The sequence below is a fragment of the Sturnira hondurensis genome, unplaced genomic scaffold, assembly GCF_014824575.4.
Source record: "Sturnira hondurensis isolate 20B ecotype Veracruz unplaced genomic scaffold, ASM1482457v3 Scaffold0022566, whole genome shotgun sequence".
Taxonomy (NCBI): domain Eukaryota; kingdom Metazoa; phylum Chordata; class Mammalia; order Chiroptera; family Phyllostomidae; genus Sturnira; species Sturnira hondurensis.
Genome location: NW_028095197.1, coordinates 8,999,885 through 9,022,190, shown reverse-complemented (window position 1 = coordinate 9,022,190; position 22,306 = coordinate 8,999,885). Strand labels below are relative to the sequence as shown.

Sequence of the window (22,306 nt, the reverse complement as noted above, 5' to 3'; positions counted from 1 at the left end):
ATGGCGGGTGATTGTGTGAGTTGGAAAAATTTAACTGGCTCATAGAAAATGACTGCTCTCTGACCACAGAGGGAAGGAGCAAATAACTTGATCCTGAAGTGACAATCTGCAGTCAATTTGATGGCATTACTATGTGGGGCTGAGTGGACAGAGTATAGGCTGCAGAGTAAGACCCAACTTGAAGTCCTGGTTCTGCAACTTTGCAACAGTGGCCTCAGGCAGAGGAAGAGTCGACAGCTGTAGGCCCCTCCCTGTCCAAGAGTCTCAGACTGAAAGTCTGACCTCCACCTCTAGTGTGGCCAGTGCTGTGTCCTGGCCAGAAGAGCCTCTGGCCTTGCAGCCTGCTAGAAAAAATAGGCTCTCGCAAAACTCATCTATAATATACAGGTAGCAGGTGGAGATTATTAAAAATTTGGGTTACCGTCCTAGTAAATTAGACTAATTCTTAGAGAATTTCTCAGGTTTCAGTTCTCACACCTAAGGTCAAAGGAGCTCCAGCTTTAGTGGCAGTCACCTAGACCATGGCCATGCAATTCTGGCCTTTACTGGGAGCATGCTGCAGCCAGGAAAGCAAGCTGGCCCCTCCCTCTGCCTCAGTTTCCTCATTTTTGGTTAATAATTAAAGGATGGCCTCAAGTTGCCAAGTAGAGACTAATGTAAATAACATCATTTCAGAGCCACGAGACTGGAGAACTGGCGCCCAGGCCTTCTCTGGGCCTCAGTTTCTCCATCGGCAAAATGAGTGCCCTGGATTAAATGGACCTTGTCAGCTCCTACAATCTTGGACATGAAATATTCCCACTGCTCCCTGTGTCCGGTTGTCCCTGAACGGGGTTAAAAGCACGACTTCCTCAGAGGTGAAAAAGTCAAGCAAACATTCCGACTTCTCCTTAGCCTGGCACCTGGATTGGTGCAGGGTAGGGCACCAACCACCTATCCTGGCCACGTCGGTGGTCTGGATTGCTAATATCCAAATTAGCATAAAGACTCCTCTGAAGATCTGAAACACGAGGACTGAAACGCGGAGTCTCCCTCCTTTTAAGAAAGACATAGGCACCCAGTCACCAAGTGGTCCCTGCACCGCATTTCCTCCAGGCGAGTCACGCTGTAAACTAGAAATGTCCCCGTTAATCCACCTTTGCAACCCCACCCAACAGTGGGAATCCCTGGGGTACACAGCGCGAGGGTCCCTGGGGATAAGTACGGGTTTGGTGTCTGAGTGCTGCAGGCTCAGGCTGGCTACCTCTCGCCTCAGGCGGCAGTGGGCGGTGAACGAGGCGGGGCTGGTAGCACCGCAGGACCCCGGCGCCCTCAGGCAAAACCCCGCAGCTGGCGCCGAGGAGGCCACAGGAGGTGGCGGGTGTTGAGGGGCAGAGGTGCGCCTGCGGAAGACCAGGGCGCAAGGAGGGCGGGGTTTGGATCAAGGTCTGGCGGCCGGACTCCCGGAGGTGGGCGGGGCGGGGGCCTGCTGGGGCGGGCTGGGGGCGGGGCGCCCGCGGGCCCGGGGAGGGCGGGGCCGCGGCGCGGGGCGGGCTCTGGCGGCCAGAGTGTCACACACGCGGCGGTTCGGGAGGCGGCGGCAGCGGTAGCGGCAGGCGCCGCCGGGACGGGCACGGGCGCGCGGGCTCGGGCGGGCGCCGGCTGATTCCCTCAGTCGCTGGCTTTCCAGCTGCGGGTCCGGGATCGCCCCAGCCCCCTCGGAAAGGAAGAAGGGGAGGCCGAGAACACCGACAAGTTCGCTTATCAGCCAGGGATCCCGGCCAAGGCAGAGACTGCGCCTCCGACGGGCAGCAGCGCGCTCCGCAGCGGAGCGCAGAGCGCCTGAAGCAGAGAGGCGGGGTGCCCGGGCCTTTCGCTTTCGGCGGGGCCGTGGGCCGGGATCCCATGAGACGCGCCCGCGAGGGGCGCAAGATCCGAAGCCCCGGCGGCGCGCGGCGGAGGCGGAGGGCGGTGCTGCAGCTGCTGGAGCCCGGGAGCGGCCGGCAGGAGGCGGCGGAGAGAACTTGAACTTGGCGTCGGGAGCAGGCGCCCCGGACGCCCCCCGCCGGGGCCGGGGCGCCGAGGGACCTGGGCGGCAGCAGTGCCCCCCGAATGGCCGCGGCGGCGGACCTGGCTCCCGCGCCGCGGCCCTAGGCGGCCTGTCGACATGGCCAAGTGGCTGAACAAGTACTTCAGCTTGGGCAACAGCAAGACCAAGAGCCCCCCGCAGCCGCCGCGGCCCGACTACCGCGAACAGCGGCGCCGGGGCGAGCGGCCCTCACAGGCCCCCCAGGCTGTGCCGCAGGCCCCTACAGCTGCTTCGGCTTCCTGCGGTCCGGCTGCCGCCTCCTGTTTCTCGGCCTTGTCGGGATCGCTGCCCGACGACAGCGGCAGCACAAGCGACCTGATCCGCGCCTACCGCGCACAGAAGGAGCGCGACTTTGAGGACCCCTACAACGGGCCCGGCTCATCGCTGCGCAAACTGCGCGCTATGTGCCGCCTAGACTACTGCGGCGGCGGCGGGGAGCCGGGCGGAGGCCAGCGCGCCTTCTCTGCCTCGTCCGCATCGGGCGCCGCGGGCTGCTGCTGCGCCTCCTCTGGCGCGGGCGCCGCCGCATCCTCGTCTTCGTCCTCCGGCTCCCCGCATCTCTACCGAAGCAGCAGCGAGCGGCGCCCCGCCACGCCGGCAGAGGTGCGGTACATCTCCCCCAAGCACCGCCTCATCAAAGTGGAGAGCGCCGTGGGCAGTGCCGGAGATTCCCCGGGGGGCGCCTGCTTGGGCGGCCGCACCTGGAGCCCAACAGCCTGCGGGAGCAAGAAACTGCTCAACAAGTGTTCTCCCTCCGCCGCGGAGGAGAGCGGGTCCTGCAAGAAGGACAAGGTAAGGCTCCCCTTGGCCTCACCCAAGGTTCCAGGGCCACTGTGCCCATGGGGAAACTGAGGCACCTCCTGGGTTTCGAGTCCCTATATCAACTTCTTGCTAGGAACCTGGGGTCAAGGCTCCCCATCCTTCCTGATTCTGCGTCCTCGCACGCGCTTTCCCCTGGATTGTCCGCCTCCTGACACACTCGGTTTTGCCGTTGCTCCCAAAACGTCCCCTCTCTAAGCCCACAGCCAGGTGTCCGCTTCGGAAGTTACCTGATGAGAAAGCCCCGCCCTGCCTTGCCCAAGAAAGAGACATGCAACCAGCCCTTCCCACCCCCTAGGAGTAAAGTAAGAAAGTCAGAGTCCTCACTGACTGAAAAGCTTTTTCTCTTGCCTTTTCCCGTTTCTCGCTTTCCCCCTGGTCTATAGATGGGAAACTGAGGTTTAGCGCTGGGGAGGGACTCGCCCCATATTACACAGCACTCTAGGTGGCAAATCCGGACTGGCTGTCTCTCAAAGTGCATGTGTAAATCCCACTAAACGCCCTGTGCTGCCCCACCCCCTGGGCCAGGTTTCCAAACTCTGGCTGCCTTTTGTGCTGGAGCTGCCCCTGAAACCTTCAAGCTGGCTTTTCAGGGAGGGGTCCGCCCATGGGCTTGCCTGGAAGGAGACCCACCCCTCCAATCCTCACCTTTCTTCCTGACTCATCCCTACCCCATAGGGTCCCAGGAGTGAGGAAAACAACTTTGTGACACCCCACTGTCTTATGTATCAAGCCATCTTGACACTGCCCCCCTCTCTCCGCTTTGAAGCAGGGTAGTTCATTACAGCCAGACTGGGCCCTCACCTCCCCTTTCACACTCCTGTGACACCCTCCCTTTGCCCATAAAATAATACTTGTTCTGTCCACTTCTGGTGGAAGGCAGTGTTTCGATTACATCCGAGGCCCAGTGTCCTGATACGGCTGTCAAGCTGCTATCCCTCTTGTGCCCCCCACACCCCCAAAGAGAAACTTTTGCCTGGGCTAGGGGAGACTGATAGAGTCTGAGTCCCTTTTAGGACTGCTGTCCAGACAGGTGGAAGACAGGCTCCTACCTGCCAGCTGGTGCTGGGGAAAGGATCTTTTTTGTTTTCCTGTCAGGAGGAGTAAGAGGATGTACCCCTTTAATTTTTCCACTTGGCTTGCTACCCCTGAGGCCCCAGGTCTCCAGAGTATCCCCTCCCCAGTGGGTCTGCTGAAGGCAGCATGGGCAGTCTGTGCTGGGTCCTACCTCCCCCTGGGGTCAGTTTGGGGACACACCTCAGAAGCATGGACTCAGCTTCCCAAGCATCCAGGATGCTGCATCTAGATAACACGAAGCAAGTAACTACCAGGTGCTGCTATGGGGAAGGGGAGATTTCTCTGAGCCTCGGGGATCGGGGATCGTCGAGGATCGTGGGCTTGTAGTTGAACCATGAATGGGACATCAAAGAAGTTCCCTGCTGCCTTATGCAAGCCCCAGGTTTGGCTAGGTGCTGGCCTGGGGGGACCTAAAGTTCCTGAGTAGGGGAGGTGTGAGGGAGGCCTGGCCTGGCTACCAGGAGAGTCACAGGCAAAGGTGCTGGGCTCCCTGCATCCCCCTTGGTAACTCTGTGGCCATCTCCCAGGCAGGCACATCTCTCTCTCTCTCACTACTTGTCATTCTGCCTGCTCACTAAAGTCTTCTTTTGTGGCTTTCAAAACTTTAGTAAACATTTTTTCTTAATTACAATAAAGACTATTTCAAATACTGAGGGATAATATTTTATAGCTGGAATGTCAAGTGTGTTTAAGACTTTGCTTCCTTCTGCCATCAGTTATTTCTCGTGGGTTTTCTTGTGCCCTCCCCTGCTCAGCCGTGAAGCGGGCCCCTCTGGGCAAATGCTGTGATGGGGATTTGTGTTACCTGGGACTGAGTGGGGGGAAGGTGGTGGTGGAGAGCATTATCATGGGGAAGGGGTGATGCCTTTGGCTTCAGAAGAGAGCCTGGTGCTTTAGGGAGCGTCAGGTAAAGTCCCTGTGGCTGAAATTGAGAGATGAGAGTTGGGCAGAGCCCCAGAGGGGCAGCAAGGGGGGCGAGGGTCAGGAAGGACCTTGTAAGTTAAGCACAGTGAGGGCCAGTGAAGGGATTTAGCTGCCGAGTAATGTGAGCAGATAAAATTTTGTGGAAAAGATCTCTGGGCCCAGTTTCACCTACTAGATTGTGACTTGGGCCCTTTGATGTTTTGAGAAGCTGTTCCCATTCTGGATTCTGAGGAATTGCGGCTACCCGATGTTCTTCCTAATGAGGAGGAGGAGAGACAGCCAGGCAGGGTCACTGAGGCAGTGGTTCTCAAACCCTCACCGGGGGGGCTGGTTAAAACACATTGCTGGGAGCCCCCACCCCTATGCCCCTAGTGTTTGGTTCACCAAGCCTGGTGTGGGGCCTGAGAATACACATCCCCGGGTGAGCTTCCAGGTGATCTCTTCCTGCAGATCCTGGGACTTTGAGAACCACTAAGACGGCAGTGGCCTCTGGGTGTCCCGGTTGGACCTGCTTTGGGGACACAGAGACTCCGGATGCCCCGTGAGTGGGGCTGCCTCCTAATCTGGGGCTGGCACCCAGCCCCCGACTCCTGGTCAGGCAGCCAGGAGACAGGCCGGTTTTCACATTGTTTTTAGCCTGATAGCTTTTGAAGGCCAGACATGCTGTGGATCCAACCCTGAGCACCCCAGAGCCTCCCATCTGCCTCTCACCCACGGATCCAGGGACACCCACTTCTAGCTAGCACCCCACTTAATCTCAGGCCCAGCTTCCTTTTATCAGTTGGATGAGAACCCATAGTGCTGTTGAATGCTCCCCGCCTGCCAGGCCCAGTGTTTGTTTTTAACCTTGGGCGCGAGTTGAGTTACCGTGTGTGGCATGGAGTAGCGACTGTCGGTCCACAGGTCCTCCTTTCAATGCCTCTGGTGCCACCCCCACCATGGTTCATCTTTGGGGGCCCCCCTCCTTCCTCTCTAATACGTGTGCCTCCCTCTGTCACACACTATGGCATCCTTCTGTTCTCCCAGGTGAGGCCTAGAGCGCGCACACACCTGGTCACACCCCCCACTACCACTACTAGCATCCTGTCGTGGGCTCGTTCCCTGTTAATTGTGTGGAGGAGGGACGGTTTCAGCGTAGCCAGCTTTTACCTGCACTTACATTGTGCTCAGAGGTCGCCCAGGGCCCGAGCGAGTGAGGAGGGGAGGGCAGAATGCTGCAGCAGCCTGGTCAGGAATCTCTGGCCTCAGCCTCTGGAGGAGACAGACATGCTGTGTTTTCATCGTTTGTCTCCCAGGGTTTTTATCTTGGGAAATTTAACAAGGTCCTCACCTAGGAGGCAGCTTTGAGCTGGATCTAGAGATGGAAGCGGTATTTCAGCGCAAAGAAAGGGGTGACTGCAGCCCGCAGATGCGCTTACGTGACAGTGCTATGTGTGTCCCCATGCATGTGCGTGGTTATGTGTGTGTGTACATGTTAACCTCAACAAGGAGTGTCTTTTTGGAAACCAGAGCTTTCTTGTAGTGGGCCTGCCTTGGGGAACGGAAGATGACAACGTGAAAGAGCTGGGGGCCTGAGTTTAGACCCCCTTCCCCTGGGGGAGTCCCGGAAGACTGTTGAGCCAGGGCACAGATGGACCCAGTGGGAGTCATGGTTGGGGAGCATCCCAGGCTACAAGCAGACGCCACAGTCTGGGGGAGCTGGAGTCGGAGGATAGTCCAGGGGAGAGACAGTGAAGGCCTGAGCTCTTGGGAAGAGAGAACAAAACTTCGGTAGCTGGAAATGGTGTCCCTTCAGGTTGTCTTTACAAAACAATAACGATGGCAAAAGGGGCCAGTGACTTGGTATTGCTTTTGTGCAGCCAAACTGTTCTCATCCAGTTACATTTTCTGCTGAAGGCTCGTTTCTTTTATCATTAAGTAAATGTTTCCACCACAGCTGAAAAAGTCAAGGCGCATCATGACATCATTTTCCCGGGTTTTAAATACAGGCTAACACATACCAACACTTTATATTTTGTCAGCATTCACAGAGTTGAGTTAAATAACATGTTTCCTAAGGAGTAAATAATATCATGTCTAACCTTTTTTTTTTCTTTTCAACACTTAGCAAACAATGTCTGAGCAGCCTGCTAGGCAGGGGGAAGTCAGAGAAAATAAGTGGTGGCCAGTTTTCCAAGAAGGAAGGGTCTCAAGGTCTAGTCTGGGAAAAAGATATGGCTAATGAGACAATATCGTGACCTAAGGAATGTCAGAACAGAAATGTGTACAAATTCTGGGAGATCCTTATATCTGGGAAGTCAAAGAGGGCTTTCAGGAGGAGGTGCCATTTGAGCTGACTCTGGAGGGACGAGTGGGAATTCCCCAGGCAGGGAAGGAAGGAGGAGGGCTCTCCATACAGAAGGGATAGAACAGCTTTGTCCAGGCCTGGAGGCCTGGGAGAGAATGGTTGGAGGCTCAGCAGAGCAGCTGTGGTGGGGAATGGCAGGGGGAGCTTGGAGCCACAAAGGGAAGGGAGTGTCTCATGTGCCTTGCTGGGGAGTTGTGACTTGTCTCTGGGTGCTTTTCACATAAAATCATTGATGTGTATGCCCTGGCTGGTGTAGCTCAGTGGATTGAGCACGGGCCTTCGAACCACACGATCGCGGTTCGATTCCCAGTCAGGGCACATGCCTGGGTTGCAGGCCAGTTCCCAGCAGGGGACTCATGAGAGGCAACCATACATTGATATTTCTCTCCTTCCCTCCCTTTCTAAAGATAAATAAATAAAATATTTAAAAAATCATTGATGGGTGCCTTGATGGACGCCAGGGTCAAACATGAGTTGCAAGTCGTTTCCCTTTGGTTAATGGCCACATTCTCCAGTTTTAAGAAAGCAATTAACTGAAAAGGTAAGAGCCACACGTGGTAGCTGTGGTTGAGCCTGGGACACTTTCCCCATTGAAGTCCCGTCCCTTAAAAGCAGTGTGAGAGAAATGCCTGCACATCAAATCCGGTTTTTCCCAGTGATTTCCATCCCAGAGGACAGATGTATTCTCCATGTTTCATGCTAACCACTAATTGATCATTTAATCCTATGATCACCCCAGAAGAGGTTTAGGTACTGTATCAGTTAGCTATTGCTGCATAACAAGTCATCCTGAACTCGGTAGTTTTAAACCAGGGCTTAGCAAACTATTCATAAAAGGCCAGATAGTAAATATGTTTAGGTTTGCAGACCAGTCTCCAAAACAACTATTCAATTCTGTTGTTGTGGCTTGAAAGCAGGCAAAGCAGCCAATATATGAATGAAAGGGCATCGCTGTGTTCCAATAAAACTTTATTTACAAAAACAGGCAGCTGGGCTGTGGTCTGTCGTTTCCAACCCCTGCTTTCAAGTATAGTAAGTCTTTATTATTGTCCGGGAGCCTACATATATCAGCTGGGTGGTGTTTTGGTCTTAGCTAGGTTCACTCGGGCGTCTGTGGTCAGTGTGGGGCGGGGGGTGCAGCCCTGCTGACCCTAGCTGGGCTCTCTTACATGATTGGGGGTCAGCTGGTTTAGGACCACCCTGACTGCGGTAGCTGGGCTCTGTTCCATGTAGTCCCTCATCCTCCAAGTAGGCTAGCCTTGTCCGTGTGATGGTGGCAGGGTTCCAAGGCAAAACAGAAGCCCATAAGCTTCCTTGAGATTGGAAATTGGCACCCTGTGCCTGCTGCATGCTGTTGACCAAAGCAAGTCACTGAGCCAGGTTTTGAGGAGAGGAGGAGGGGCAGCAAAATCCATGGGCCCAGAGCACTGATAGAGGCAGGCCGGCAGTCAGGGCCTTCAACGCCATCTATCCACCACAGGTAGTCTTGCCCCCATTTTATGGATAAAGAAACAGGCTTAGCTCTGACTGCTTTGGCTTCATGGGTTAGGCATCATAGTGCGATTTCCGGTTTGGGCACATGCCTGAGCTGGAGGGCCAGGTCCCAGGTTGGGGGTTTGCAAGAGGCAACTGATAGATGTATCTCTCACCAGTCAATGTTTCTCTCCCTCTCTTTCTCCCTCCCTTTCCCTCTAAAAATGGATCAAAAATTTTTCTTAAAAGAAAAAGACACTGAGACTTGGAGGTGAGTGACTTGCCTTATGTCACACAGCTACCAAGTTACGGAGCCAGGATCACACCTGTGCAGCCGGAATTCAAAGCCTGTCTGCTTTTTATTAACGTGTCCCACCATTTTCCACAATTTAAGTGAGGAGAGTGAGCCTGATGCTGAAATGTGTGTGACGTGTCTCTTCCTCACTTTCTTGCTCCCATCACCCTGGTTCCCATCCCTCTCAGGCTGGGCTTTGGGGACCCCAGAGCTGGCTTTTCTCTTTCCCTCCCCCATCTGCCTCTGAGTTCCATAAATGAGATGTTGATAATGCAGCTCTTGACTTATTGTATAGAGAAATTCTCCGCACATAGTCGGAGCTTCCCAGAGGACAGCCACACAAAACATGTTTTTCAACCATCATGTCTTCTCATTCCAACACCAAGTGTTCCCTCTGTCCCGAGGACTGACGAGGCTGTGCGTGCTGTTCTGGGGCGCAGACTAGTGGTACTTTGTCCCTTATCAACAAAAAAACCCCAACTTTCCTTAAAGGAGATCAATTTCAGAACATGATTGATTTCCCCAGACTTAACTCCCAAGGCTTGACCCCATCCTCTCCCCACCCTCAAAGCATTGCTGACCCATAAAATAGGAGTTAAACAGAACATCTGAAACTGAAGTGGCTTCCCTTGGTCATTGAGCAAAGATGAACTTGCTTGTGGTCAAGAGCTCCCCTGGGCAGTTGGGCTTGCAACAGACTTTTCTATCTCCTGCTGAGATAGCCCAGAGGCAGTGGCCTGTGGGGGAGAGTGGGTCAGGCTTGCCCTTGGGAAGTAAATTGGAATTTGTAGCTCTGAAGCAGAGAGCTGGGTGCTGGCTTTCGGAGGCTGGTGGAGGGCAGTGTTGGTGGGTTTCCTGCAGGATGGAGGCAGAGGTTGCAGTGGTCTCTGCCACTCCAACTTCATAATTCTGCTTGGCTTGTGTTGACTGAGGAGTTGCCATAGACTGGGCACTGTCAGGAGCCATGTTATACAAGATGATGAACCAGGGGGTAGGTGGTACCTCCCCTTAAGGAGCTTACCTTCTGGTGAGGACACAGGAACCAAGTGGCAGAGTGTATCAGTAAACAAAGTAATGTGTCCATAAAAAAGTAGTGTAGACAACATAGATCTCTATGACAGAATGTACCAGTAAACAAAGTAGTGGGCCAGCCCAGAGCCCTGCTAGCACAGAGCTGTTCCGGGCAGAGCCTTGAGTCCATGGACCCAAAGTAGGAGCAGGGTGAGAAGGAGATCCATTTCCACTGAGGGAAGCAGGGGAGGCTTCTTGGAGGAAGCATTGGGGTGAGGACAGTGTAGTCACTTGAATCGGGGAGCTGTCCACCGCAGTGATACTAGCCAGTACTCCCATGATGGGAGCCAGGTGCCATTCCGTGTGCTTTGCTTTGTAGGCATTGACTCTTACCCTGCACCAGCGCCCCTAGAGGTTGGTGCCGCGGTGGTTCCCATTTTACGTATGAGAACAGTGGGGCACAGAGAAGTTACCTAAAGGTTACATACTGCTGGTAAGGGGCAGAGGTGAGATCTGAACCCAGATCCACAGTCTCTGTTTTTAGCCACTGTGCTCTTCCACCTCAGACTGCACAATCTCATGCCTTATTTCTGGCAACACTTGCTCTTTATTTAAAAAAAAAAAAAATCCTCTCTGTTAGCATTGTAGGAGAGAATGATTCCTACATTTATGTAAGTATTCCCCAGCCTACGGGGCATGTTCACCCCCATGATTAATTTGATTTTCAGAGTCCCTCTGTGAGGAAGGTGCTGTAACCCCCATGTTACAGATGGAGAAACTGAGGCCCCAGGGAGGTGTGGACCCTGCCTTGCCTCACAGCAGGTATTGGCTGAGCCAGAGGCCAGGCTGTTGACCTTGTGTTCTGGCCCAGTAGTGCCCTTTGTGCCTGGGTGATGTGGAGGTGGCTTGGCCAAAGCACCAGTCCACGGGAAGGGTGACAGCCTGATTGGTTTCCGGTTCCTTCCATGTTTTGATTCTGAAATGCTTTACTGAGACCATTAATGAGGACCGACAGTGGGCCTTGCTTCCACAATGGAATTTTCCTCCTCTTCCTGTTTGGTATTTTCCAGTAATATTTCTATTAATGTTTCACTTTCAGAGGCACTAGCTTCCTGACAGTTTGCTCTTTCTCAACTGCTGAGCCAGGAAGAATTGGATTTTCCTTTAAATCATTCCGCTCCTTTCCATTTTCTCTGTGGGGCAGTCTCTCTGGATTTCCCATTATGCCGTAGAGGAAGGATCTTGGAGGTGGGTCCAAGGGATGGAGAGAGAATTAGTCAGAGCCCTAGGGGATGACTCAGGCCCTGGGATTTCCGAGCAGTTCTTAAGAGTAATGGTCAGAAAGGGGCTTCCTGAGGAGGCCACAAAGGGGAGTGACTTGACAGGTGGGTAGCGGGGCAGACACCACCGGCCTACTGCTGGGCCTTCTCTTACAGGCTGGACCCAGAGTCCTCAGCTGGGCCGCAGGAGCCCATCCCGAGGCCCTTCTCCTCATTCATTCATTCAGCATTGTTGAGTGTCCGCTATGTGCTAGATGTTGTTCTCTTTAGGTGCTGGGGGTGCAGCAGTGAACAAAGATACAACAAGTCTGTGCTCCCTGAGTTTGCCCTACCAGGAGGGGAGTCGGCAAATAGAAAATGTCAGATAGAGAGTGTGGAGAAAAGTAAAGCAGGACAGGGAGGCTAGAGTGGGCCAGAGTTTGGGGTGGGGTGCTGTTTCCGATGGGTGCTCAGAGCGGGCTTTGCTAAAGGATGTGGTAACGTGATCCCCAGCTCTCTCAGGAAGGAGCATTCCACAAAGAGGGAAAAGCCGGAGGCAGGAGCATGCTGGGGTTCTTCAAGGAGACCAGCGTGACTGAGGGGAGCAGGTGGGGAGGAGCGGCAGATGAGGTCTGAGGTGGGCTGGGCAGGCCAGGTGGGTCGTGGGTCCGGCCCTGGAGCCACTGAAAAGGTCTCTGGCTTTAACTCCTAGTGAGATGGGATGTCAGTGCAGGGGGTTCTGAGCAGTGGAAAGACGTGATCTGACTTGGGTTTTGAGAGGATGGCTCTGGCTGCCTGGCGAACAATAGACTGAAGGGGACAAGCCAGGAGACCAGCTAGGAGACCTGCAGCCACCGGAACTGAGGCGCTAGCGGTGGGGATTGAGGAGACCAGATTCAGGACACGTCGTGAAGGCAGAGCTGCAGGATTTCCTGGCAGATGAAATGTGAGGTGTAAGAAGGGGGAGAAAGTCAAGGATGACTCCCAGGCTTGGGCCGGAGCAACCTGGAGGACGAGTGTTCATTAGCTGAGGTGGCGAAAGTCCCCCTGGAGGATCTGTCACTATTCTGCGAATGGCACTGATCCAGTAACCGGGTCCTCAGCTGGGAGCAAGCCCTTCTCCACCCTCCAGGGCCGGGAGGTTCCTGCGAACCCAGAGGTGGCGTGGGTGGCCTTAGTCTGGGGCTGGAAAATGAACCACCGAGATGAGGCCAAATGAGAGACGGGTCCAGAGGAAAGTGCTGATGGGGCATCCCGGACAGAAGGGATCCTCTTCCAGCCTTGAAGGGGGGAGTGTGGCTGCTCTGCATGCGCATGTGGCCGGAACCTGCAAGTTGATCGTTGATCGCCTTGGAGTGACTGCTGTGATCTAGAAAGGGGCGGAGGGGTTGGGTGTGAAGGGTCTCCCCTGCTACCGGTCTCGAATTACTCCGATTCCCCACGTTCGAAAGAGGTCACCTGCTGAGTTTCATACGGTGTTGCAAGGCTGGACACCGCAGGTGGGTAACGATGGATGCCAGGTTAAGTCTCCAGGGACAGGGCCGGTGCCTGCCTGTTCCCCTAAGCAGAGCATTTCACCGCTGAGCACTTGTGATTGTGTGGAAAGTGCTCCCTTATATAGTTTCTCACTGAAACTTGGGCTGGTGGTGTGAGGGGAGGTGCACACAGAGTGGGGGGAGTGGAACATTCCCGCTTTCTTCTGGCTAAATTTTAAAAGCGAAAATGACCAGAAAGTTACAGTGAAGCTTCATTGTTTGGCTGGATGTGCACTCCCAGAAAGCTAGACAGCCCCATAATCCCTCCAGTGCATTCCAGAGCCACACGTGACTTGGGGCCCGTCTGGCATTCGCGGAATGGTGCAGCCGCGACCTGCCCTTCCGTGGGGGGCAGTTTCAAGTGGGCCGTTCCTCAGGACTGCACGCTTGGATTTTTCAGTGTATCTCAGTGTTTCTCTCTTTGTTAACTTTTTTCTTCCCCCTTTAACGAAACTGAGACAAGTTTCATGTAGAAAATGCAGATAACCGAAACTAAAATAGAGACCAGCTTTAACTCTATAATTCCAAGAAACCGCTCTTCACTGTCCACCTAGCTTTTTTCAATGCTTATGTAATACATTTTTTTCCTCCTCTAAAATTAAGTAACATTGTATCTATTTTCTTTTTGCTTAAAGACACGGAAGGATTTCTACATTATCTTAAACGTGCAACAACAGTAATTTAAAATCTGGATAGCGTTCTGTTTGCATATTTAGGCTCTTCCTAGTTTCCAGTAATTGAACAACGCTGTAATAAACATCTTTGTAATTTAATTCTTTGCCTAAGTCTGTGATGATTTCCCTCGGAATGATTCCCAGAAGGAGAATTGTTGGGTAAGAAGGTAAAATTTTTCGCACATGCTTTCAGATTGTATCCTAGAAAGTCCGTACAAGTTTATGCCTGTTAACTCTACTGCAGGGTAGTTTAATTTGCAAATTCCTGGGTTACTAGTGCATATATGTGCTAACCACCCCTGTTTCTTTTCTAAAATTGCGTACTTTTATCTTCTGTCCATCCTTCCTATTGCAGGGTTTACCTTCCCTTTGTTAACTTGTAAGAGCTCTTTGTGGATAGAATGGCAGCCCGTTGCCTGTCCCGTGGGTCGCAGAATGTGTTTTACAAGTTTGTTGTTTATTTGCTTTTAGGTTTTGTGTCTGGGGACTGTTGTTGCTCGCACTGACCTGTTTGCTGTTAAGGAATCATGAAGAACATGGAGACTGACTTTTTTTTCTTACTTTTTAAAATTCTCACCTGAGGATATGTTTATTGATTTGAGAGAGAGAAATATTGATGTGGGAGAGAAGTATCCGTTGGTTTGGTACCTCCCTTACCTGCCCCAACTGGGTATGGGGGCCACAGCCTAGGCTGCCTGTCTGGGGGTTAACCTCCGGTGCACGGGACGGCGCTCCACTGCGCTGAGCCACCAGCCAGGGCTCTTCATGATTTCTTGAGTATGCCGCTTAAAAATGTCTTCCTTACTCCAGTATTTTCCTTACGTTTTCTTCTAATACTTTGACTTTTCAAAAAACAAGGTAATTTTTAATCTGTCTGGAGTTTGATTGCAGGGTATGAGGTAGGTTTTAATTTTATTTTTTCTGGTTGACCAGTCGGCCTGGACACCCTCTCCTTGTTTGTTCTGTGACCTGTCTGTATTTCTCCAGGCTCCTTTTAGACTTGAATATTTTGACTTGGGACGTCTCACACTCTGACCGCATTTAGGTCTCATCAGCCATTATGATAATGATGATTTTGCCTTGTCTTTATCAGATGACATCTCTCGTCTGCAGATACCCATGTGCTTATTACACATTCAGCATCTGGCACCGGAGGGAAGTGACTGGGTGTTAGCACTTCACCTCTGGATGCCAGACCCGACACTGTGGGTAGGATGAGGCTGGGAATGCCTCTGCTCGCCTCTGGTGGGGCTGCCTGCCCCCTCCCAGGCAGGGGTGGAGGGCCGCAGCCGTCTGGGTCCCTTTGGGGCAGACAACTACCTGTGGTCTGCCCTGCCTGTGTGGCCTGACCCGGGTGTGTCTGTGTACTCCATAACTTTGTGGAGAAAGGGCTGCAACATTTAGTCATCCGTGCGGCAGACAGTTTTCGGATTCCTACCACGTTCCTGCGCTGGGTGGGCCCTGTCCAAGAAGACAGTAAATCCTCCTTCCACAGTGTCAAGAGGTTCTGCGACTTGAGGCAAAATGACTATAACAAAACCAATTTTACCATAGGCTAATTTATAATAACCAGAGTTCAGTTTCTCCGGCGTCTCATCAACCTTTGACAAAACAACATTGAGTGAAAAGATGTGATGGGAGGACCTGCTGCATCTCTAACACCAGACAGAAGGAGGTCACGGCCCGGAGAGAGAGAGAGGCCACGGCCAGGAGAGAGAGAGGGACGGGTCGTGACTCTGCGCAGAGCCGCACTGGAGCTCGAGGTGGGCGCTGGCAGTCGTGGAGCAGACTGGGCGTGGGAGAGTTTAGACCTCAAGGGTGAGGAGGACAGAAAGGGGTGGCATGTGGGGATTTCATTATTTTGGTCACTTAAATTTTTTTTCATGCCTACCAAAGTCCAATCCAAGTGAATTGAATTCACAGAGCTCTTCCCTTGGCCCTAACAGGTTTGTCCACCTCCGCCCAGGTGTCCTGAGTTTAGTCCCTGCGAGACCTCTGAACTCCTGTTGTGTGTCCCTCCCTTTCTGGCCTGGGCCAGTGTCAGGGTAATCCACCCTGCGGTATCCGCTGTGAGGCGTGTGACATTAATGAATGGGTGTTGTTGGAACAGATTAAGACCAGGAGTGTTCATGGAGAATAAATCAAGAAAAAAAATGCAGATTTTTGAGCACGGGTGAGCATCTGTATGGTCCCAAGAGACCGTGAGTATCTACTTAATGCATCACGCTGTACGTCACACCACGTTGTTGAGTCCTAGCCCAGCCCTGGGATCTAGGAAGAGCCTTATGACTGTTTTCATATTCTTTTTGGTCACAGTCTGTCCTGGCCTCCGCCCAGCCTAGAGCTCTGGCTGGGCTGCCCTTTCTGACCTGGTGGGGTCATCCTCGGAAAGTGACTGTCCTTGTCTTGACCATCATTTTGCAGTTCACCCATGAGGGCCTGCAACTGGAGAGCAGGAGCCAGAACTCTGCCTGGGTCACTGCTCTTCTGAGTACTTTGTGAATGTTAACTCACCGAAGCCCGCAACTCCCGCTGGGGTGTATGTTCTGTTACGAGTCGCATTTATAGATGGGGAAGCTGAGGCAAACAGGAATTTGTTTGTTTGTTTAGTACCTCATTGTGGGTGACACAGCCACTAATGGGTAGAGCTGCAGACAGGGAGGTCAAGGCCAGGCAGCCAGTCTGACTTCTGCCTAGCCTAAACTTTACTCTGTGCTACAGGCCGCAGGGAACAGTGACAGAGGTCAGTTCTGTATTACCTGGTGCTCCCCAAACCACAAGGCTGGAGCCTCTTAAAAACCATAGTTCTCTACTATTGAGAAAGCATCTGGTCTGAGCCACACACTCTTCACATTTGTTCCCAGGTTAATGCTGCCAAACGAGTCTAGGTCGGGAAGCCTTCATCAAGGGGCGGGTATGGGAACTGGGCCTTCATGGAGAGGGAAGACAGGTATTTAGAAACTGGTGAACGTGAAGAGAGCACCCCAGGAAGGGGCTCTGTGAATGGTCCCAAGTGCCTGAAGGAAAGGCTGTGAGAAGATACACAGGCAGAGACGCTGGGATGGGGGAGGAGGTGAGGTGTCTGAAGGCTGGGAGGCCAGATCGGAGAGCTTGGTCTGTTTTCTGTGGATGATGAGAGATGGTGGGGCTAGGGTGTGGCAGGGTCAGGTTTGTGCCTTAGGACAGCTGTCTGTCTGCAGCTGCGGAGAATGAATGCGTTATGGAGGGTGTGGGAGGGGTGGCCTGAGCTGAGCCTGGAGGTGGGGACCCTAGCTAGGCAGAGGCTGCAGGGGCCTGACCCCATCTTTAAGCATGACATACTCTGACTGCTCAGTCTGCTGTCAGGCAGCACTGGTCAATGGAGGGAGATTGACTGAGCACTTGTGAAAGGGATAGATTTTTCTGGGTGGCTGTTGTCAATAGCTGAGATACCCTCTTTGGGAGGTTGTCAGTTATCCACTCCACCAGAGCATTTGTTCACATTCTGCCAGAATCAGGGGGATGGTGCACCAGGGGTCCCCCAGGATGAGTTGGAAATGGAGATAGGTTTCTATCCGAGGTCCATCTCACTGGGGAGTTGCAGAAACACAGAGAGGAAAGAGCAAAGCCACCAACCAGCCCATCCACTAGAAAAGCTGTGTGGGAGGAAGGGGCTGAGGGAGGAGGCAGTGTTTGTTCCGGGGGACAGCAGAGCCAGTCACCTGACCTTGCGACCCAGGCTCAGCCCTCCCCCTCTGATGGCGGCACCTCACAGAGTTGGAGGCCTTCCAGGATGTCCGGGCAGGTAGAGGTCTGCAGAGGTAGAAGGAAGCTGTGGCGGAGCTGCCACTGCTGGAGCTGGAGCCTTAAGGGAACACTGTGGCTGTGGTCGGTGCTGGGATGCTGATCTTTAGAGGACGTCCTACACAGAGGGAAGCTCTCGAAGAAGCAATAAGTGCTCAGGAGCCTTCAGGTCCCCAGAGGGGAAGAAACATTAGCCCTGATGAAGAGATGTTTGCTGGGCTCAATCGAAGGGCCCCCTGAGGATCCTTGGCCAATTTCTTTCCCATTCCCTGCTGAATCAGACAGGCCCCTCTGGCCATCAGAGCATGCATTCTGAGCCCAGAAGAGATGCTTTGTAAATAAAGATCCAGGAATAATGTGCCATCAGTCCACCTCAGGGGGCTCTTGCCCCACACTTGAGACACACGCTTGGGGAATTCATCTGTCAGTTGGTTCCTGTTTGCCTAGCTTCTGCGGGGCGTGGGATTTGTCTGAAAGCCATCTCTGGTGTGACTGCAAAGTGACAAGATGGGAATTGGTGTCATCGCTTCCTAGTCACCCACAAGACAGCTGAGAACACTGTTACGCCCCCGATTGCACAGGCCTTGGCCTGAACGCTGTCAAAGTGCAGGCACCAAACCCGGACACGTGTCTGGGGTCTCGCCTTCCTTCCCGGTGCCCCACGGCTCCTTGATTTTCATCTGCACCTTTGATTCTGATTATCGCATGCAGACCAGAGCAGAAGGAGGCCTGGTTTGGGAAAAGCAGAGAAATGTCTCCATGCAGACAAACCCTTTGTTTTAAGGAGTCCTTCACGATGATTAGACACGAAGCCTCCAGAGGCAGCAGACATTGCTGTTAGTGACTGCACACGGAGGGATGCTGGTTAAACAGTTTGGAAGTAAGCGGATGGGAGTAGGGCACATTCTTCGCATTTATTTTGTACCATTCCATTTCTTTCCCCCTAAATGAGAAATGCCTTTTTCATACCTTCCCGGTCCTTCGGGGAATGGTTATCCCAGAAAATATCATACTCTCTTGCTTTTGATGGTTCTTCTGGTTTTACCCTTTTTTTGTGCAACCCAGCAAGCACTTCAGAGTATTGAATTCCGTCAAGTTCAGCGGCTTGCAATTCTGTGGAGCTCAAACATTTCTGACTCTGAAAGTAAATTTCAGTTGTACAATTTCATTCAGAGAGTCATTTCATCTTAGACATTTCTGATGACCATCTTGTAGTCATGGATGGAAAAGGGACTTTAGATCTGTGAACTGTACCAAAACAAAACAAGAAGTTCGTGTGTTTTTGTCTTACCCAAACTTTTCTTTAAATATTTTTTTCAAAATGGGAAGTCAGGGCTTCTTGTGTAGGAAGAGGCCTGGCTTCCTTGGAAGATGTGTATATTTGAATTTCAAAGGCTGGTTTGATTGTGAAATCTAAGGTCATCTTGTACTCACAATCTGAAAATCGGAGACAAGTGAGCTAGTCTGCTATAAAGTCTATTCCTGCAGCCGTTAGGGGCATGAACCTTTCTGTGCCTTCATTCTTCATGGCGACAGAGAACTTTCCCCACCGCTGAGTGAGGAGTCCTTGTGCGGAAGCACCATGGCTTTTCCCTGCCCTGGTCAGTGGCTGGACGATTAAAACACTGACAGGCATTAACAGGTGGACTCCCAGTCACAGGGAGTGTCTTGGGGATTTGTGGCCAGCCATGTGTGCTGTGTTGTAGAACATCCTGTTTCCCCACGGTACCCACTCAAATTCTGGCCTAGGGGCCTACGAGAGGCACTGTGGCACACTGCTTGGGCGTAGCCTGGGTTCAAGTTCTGTGGCCTTGGGCAAGTCACTTGACCTCTCTGAGCCCTTTTCCCATGTTGACATGAGGGTGTTTATCACAGCTGACTTGTCGTGAGGTCAGCCAATACGGCCACTGTGTAAGGACTTCATAAATCCTAGTCACCCTAAAAAAACGTTGTAGATTTGGTTCCAGGTCACAGAAAGCGTGACAGGAAACAGTGAGGGGACCACATGGAGAAGCCTAAAGGTTGCTGCTCAGTGACCCAGTGGTCCCCCTCCTAGGAATGTATCCCAAGGATAGAGGGAAGAGAGTCACAGTTATTTAGTTGCTGGTAACACACAGCATTTGGAAAAACAAACAAAAAAAACTGGAAATCACCTAAATACCCAGCCATGGGCGATGGCTGATGTGTGGTGCTTTCATACAGTGACAGTCAAGCGGCCTACCAAAGCCAAGTTGAGCAACTCAATGCCGAATAGTCCAGAGGGAGAGAGGGAGAAGGCTTACTGCACAATACTTTGTAAAAGTCGGGTATAAAAAACCGAGCATTCGTGTTCTCCACCACCCCATGCCCACACATACATGTAGAAAAAAGGCTGGAAGGAAACAGACCCCACGTGAACAGTGGCTGTCACAGAAACATTGGGCATTTTTCGGTTTTTAAAAACATGCTGTAATCAGAAAGGTACCTTTCTTTTTTAAAGCAAACTAGTGATGAGTTAAGCGCAAAGGGGAATGAGAAGGTGAGCCAGTGCAGGCACTTTGCCTCCCAGCTGAGCTCTGGCCATCCCAGTGAGTTGTTGAACTTCAAAGCCAGGGCTGAAGGAATGTCTCATTGTGTTGGAATGTGGGTGATGAGGATCACAGGAAGTGGTGACAAGCCCTTTGTTATATAAGCTCGCCAGGCTTGGACATCGGTGCCAGTGCTGGCCTTGGGTACTTGATCAGGACATCATCTGTGTGTCACAGCCTTCGCTTGGGCAGGGCCCTGTTACCGGAACTGCACAGCCAGGCACAGGTAGCTGCAACTCACACCCTCTCTTGCTAAAAGTCCTGCTGGCACTCTGGGCTATTCCATGAAAGGAGAGGGACCAGAGCAGAGGGATTTATGGGACTTCTTTCCAGGAAGGTTTGGGGATTTTCCCTCGTCCCTTTGAAAGAAATCTGTCCTGGCTTTTCCCAAAAGCCAGAGCAACCTGCTTTGCATCTGTTTCTGTTTCTCGGTTCCTATTGGACTGGACTGTGTTTGCAACTGTCCTGCTAAAGGAGTGAACTGGGAGAAAGGGACTGCTCCCTCCTCTGCTGGGAATGTTGCTGCTCCAAAGGCAGCTTGTAGTTTTCCCCTCTGTTAACTTCTCTGGAGGAGGCAGGCAGAACGTGCCCCGCACATGACGGGTGCCCGGTGAAGCCTTGCCATTTAAAAGAGGCTCCTGTATGGGAAGGGGTGTGTGTGTGTGTGTGTGCATGTGTGCATGCACGTGTGGGGAAGGGCAGTGGGATGTCGCTGCTAGAAAGCATCTGGCCCTCATGCCTGAGATTATGAGCCTCTTTTTTGTTAAAAGATTTTATTTATTTCTAGAGAAAGGGGAAGGAAGGGAGAAAGAGAGGGAGAGAAACATCAATGTGTGGTTGCCTCTCGCATGCCCTCTGCTGGGATCCTGGCCTGCAATCCAGGCACGTGCCTTGACTGGGAATCAAACCGGCAACCCTTTGGTTCACAGGCTGGTACTCAACCCACTGAGCCACACCAGCCAGGGCTTGTGAGCCCCTTTCTTGAGCACCCATTGTGTGTTTTTCTCCGTGGGGTGCCTTACATACCTCAGTGCAATTCTCCTGGGAATGCCGCAAGGGGGATATTGTTCGTTTTTCATTTAAAGAAAACAGACTCAGGTCAGGAGACATGGCCAAGGCCTGTCAAACCTCCATGGTTTTTTGACACCTCTGTCCTTTTTGGATGCCAGGGACTCAACTCTGTGAACACATTTTTGGTTTTTCCCTTATAGCCCCTGGCTCAGAACCTGAAACTCTGTAGCCACTCTGGATAACTTGAACCTTGAGGATTCGTGGCTGGGTGACTTTGGACAAGTCCCATTCCCTTTCTGGGCCCCAGGGTACCCATTTGTAAAATGGCCAGGGGTTCTTCTCTGTCACCAGGTCCTGTCTTTTCCGAAGACTTCCCAGGACGCCCAGCCCCCAATGGCCAGCCCCAGACAGCAGGTTCCTGTGGAATGAGGTTGCTCTTGTAAGAGGTGGTCACAAACGATTGAGGTGTTTTTTCATTTTGGGGGGATTTTTTGCTGTCAGGCCGAGGCTTAAACATCAGATGACTGTTGTCCCCAATTAATAAGACACAAGAAATAAAGTTGTGCAAGTTTGTAACGAAACCACATTTCTTGCTGCAATTTCAATTCATCCAGTGTTTAAGGCACGCATCCTGCCCCTGGCAACCCCGCATGTTTCATTCCTTGGCATGATCACCCACCTTTTCACCTAAATTGTTTTGGAAAACCTTGGGCAGGGTCCAGAAATCATGCCCACTCTAGAGGATGGAAGATTTACCACTCAAGATGTTCAAAGAAGTGCGTGGCCTCCCCCATGGGGCTCAGAGAGTAGGGACTCGGAGAGGAGTGCACAGGGGCTTTGGGATAAGTTGGTTGCCTCCCAGGGCGGCCGCTAGTTCGTGTGTGTGAGTTCCCATGTGTCTAACGCAGAGGTCAGTGAATTTTCTTTTTTTTTTAAAGATTTTATTTATTTATTTATCTTTAGAGGGGAAGGAGAGAGAGGGAGAGAAACATCAATGTATGGTTGCCTTTTGTGCATCCCCTGCTGGGAGTTGGCCTGTGCTCAATCCACTGAGCTACACCAGCCAGGGCCTTCAGTGAATTTTCTGTAAAGGCCAGACGGGACGTACTTTAGGCTTTGGGGGGCAGCGTGGTTTCTGTTGCAGCAACTCCACTCTGCCCTTGTAGTGTGAAAGTGGGAGTAGACGTAACGAACGGGTGTGGCTGTGTGCCAATTAAGCTTTATTTTAACCAGTAAAACCTTGCAGACCTCTGGTCTGAGGCATTGGGCACATCTCTTAAGAATCACAGCCCCTTTTGGCTTGCTCTCTGTTTTATACATACGTCTCTTTCAACCTCCTGGTTATATGGAAGTTCCTCCACTGGTACCCCTTACTTTCTTGGGGTAAGAAAGTAAGGGGTACCAGACAGCCTTACCAGGCTGTCTCTGACCTGTAAGATCTTTGATCAATACGTAGTTGTGTA

At 52.2% G+C, this 22,306-nt stretch overlaps 1 protein-coding gene across 3 annotated transcripts in view; it reads left to right on the top strand.

Moving 5' to 3' along the window:
• Positions 1-1,561: 1,561 nt before the first annotated feature.
• SHB (SH2 domain containing adaptor protein B) overlaps positions 1,562-22,306 on the top strand; it is a 126,827-nt gene continuing 106,082 nt past the window's right edge. Inside the window, exons 1-2 of one of the 3 annotated variants that reach the window (XM_037036197.1) lie at positions 2,044-2,860; positions 3,094-3,192. In XM_037036197.1, coding sequence (XP_036892092.1) covers positions 2,147-2,860; positions 3,094-3,192 — 813 coding nt within the window. In that variant the 5' untranslated portion in view covers positions 2,044-2,146. Of the gene's footprint in view, positions 2,861-3,093; positions 3,193-22,306 lie in introns of all 3 variants that reach the window. The other 2 variants (XM_037036198.1, XM_037036196.1) reach the window with 2 other exon arrangements.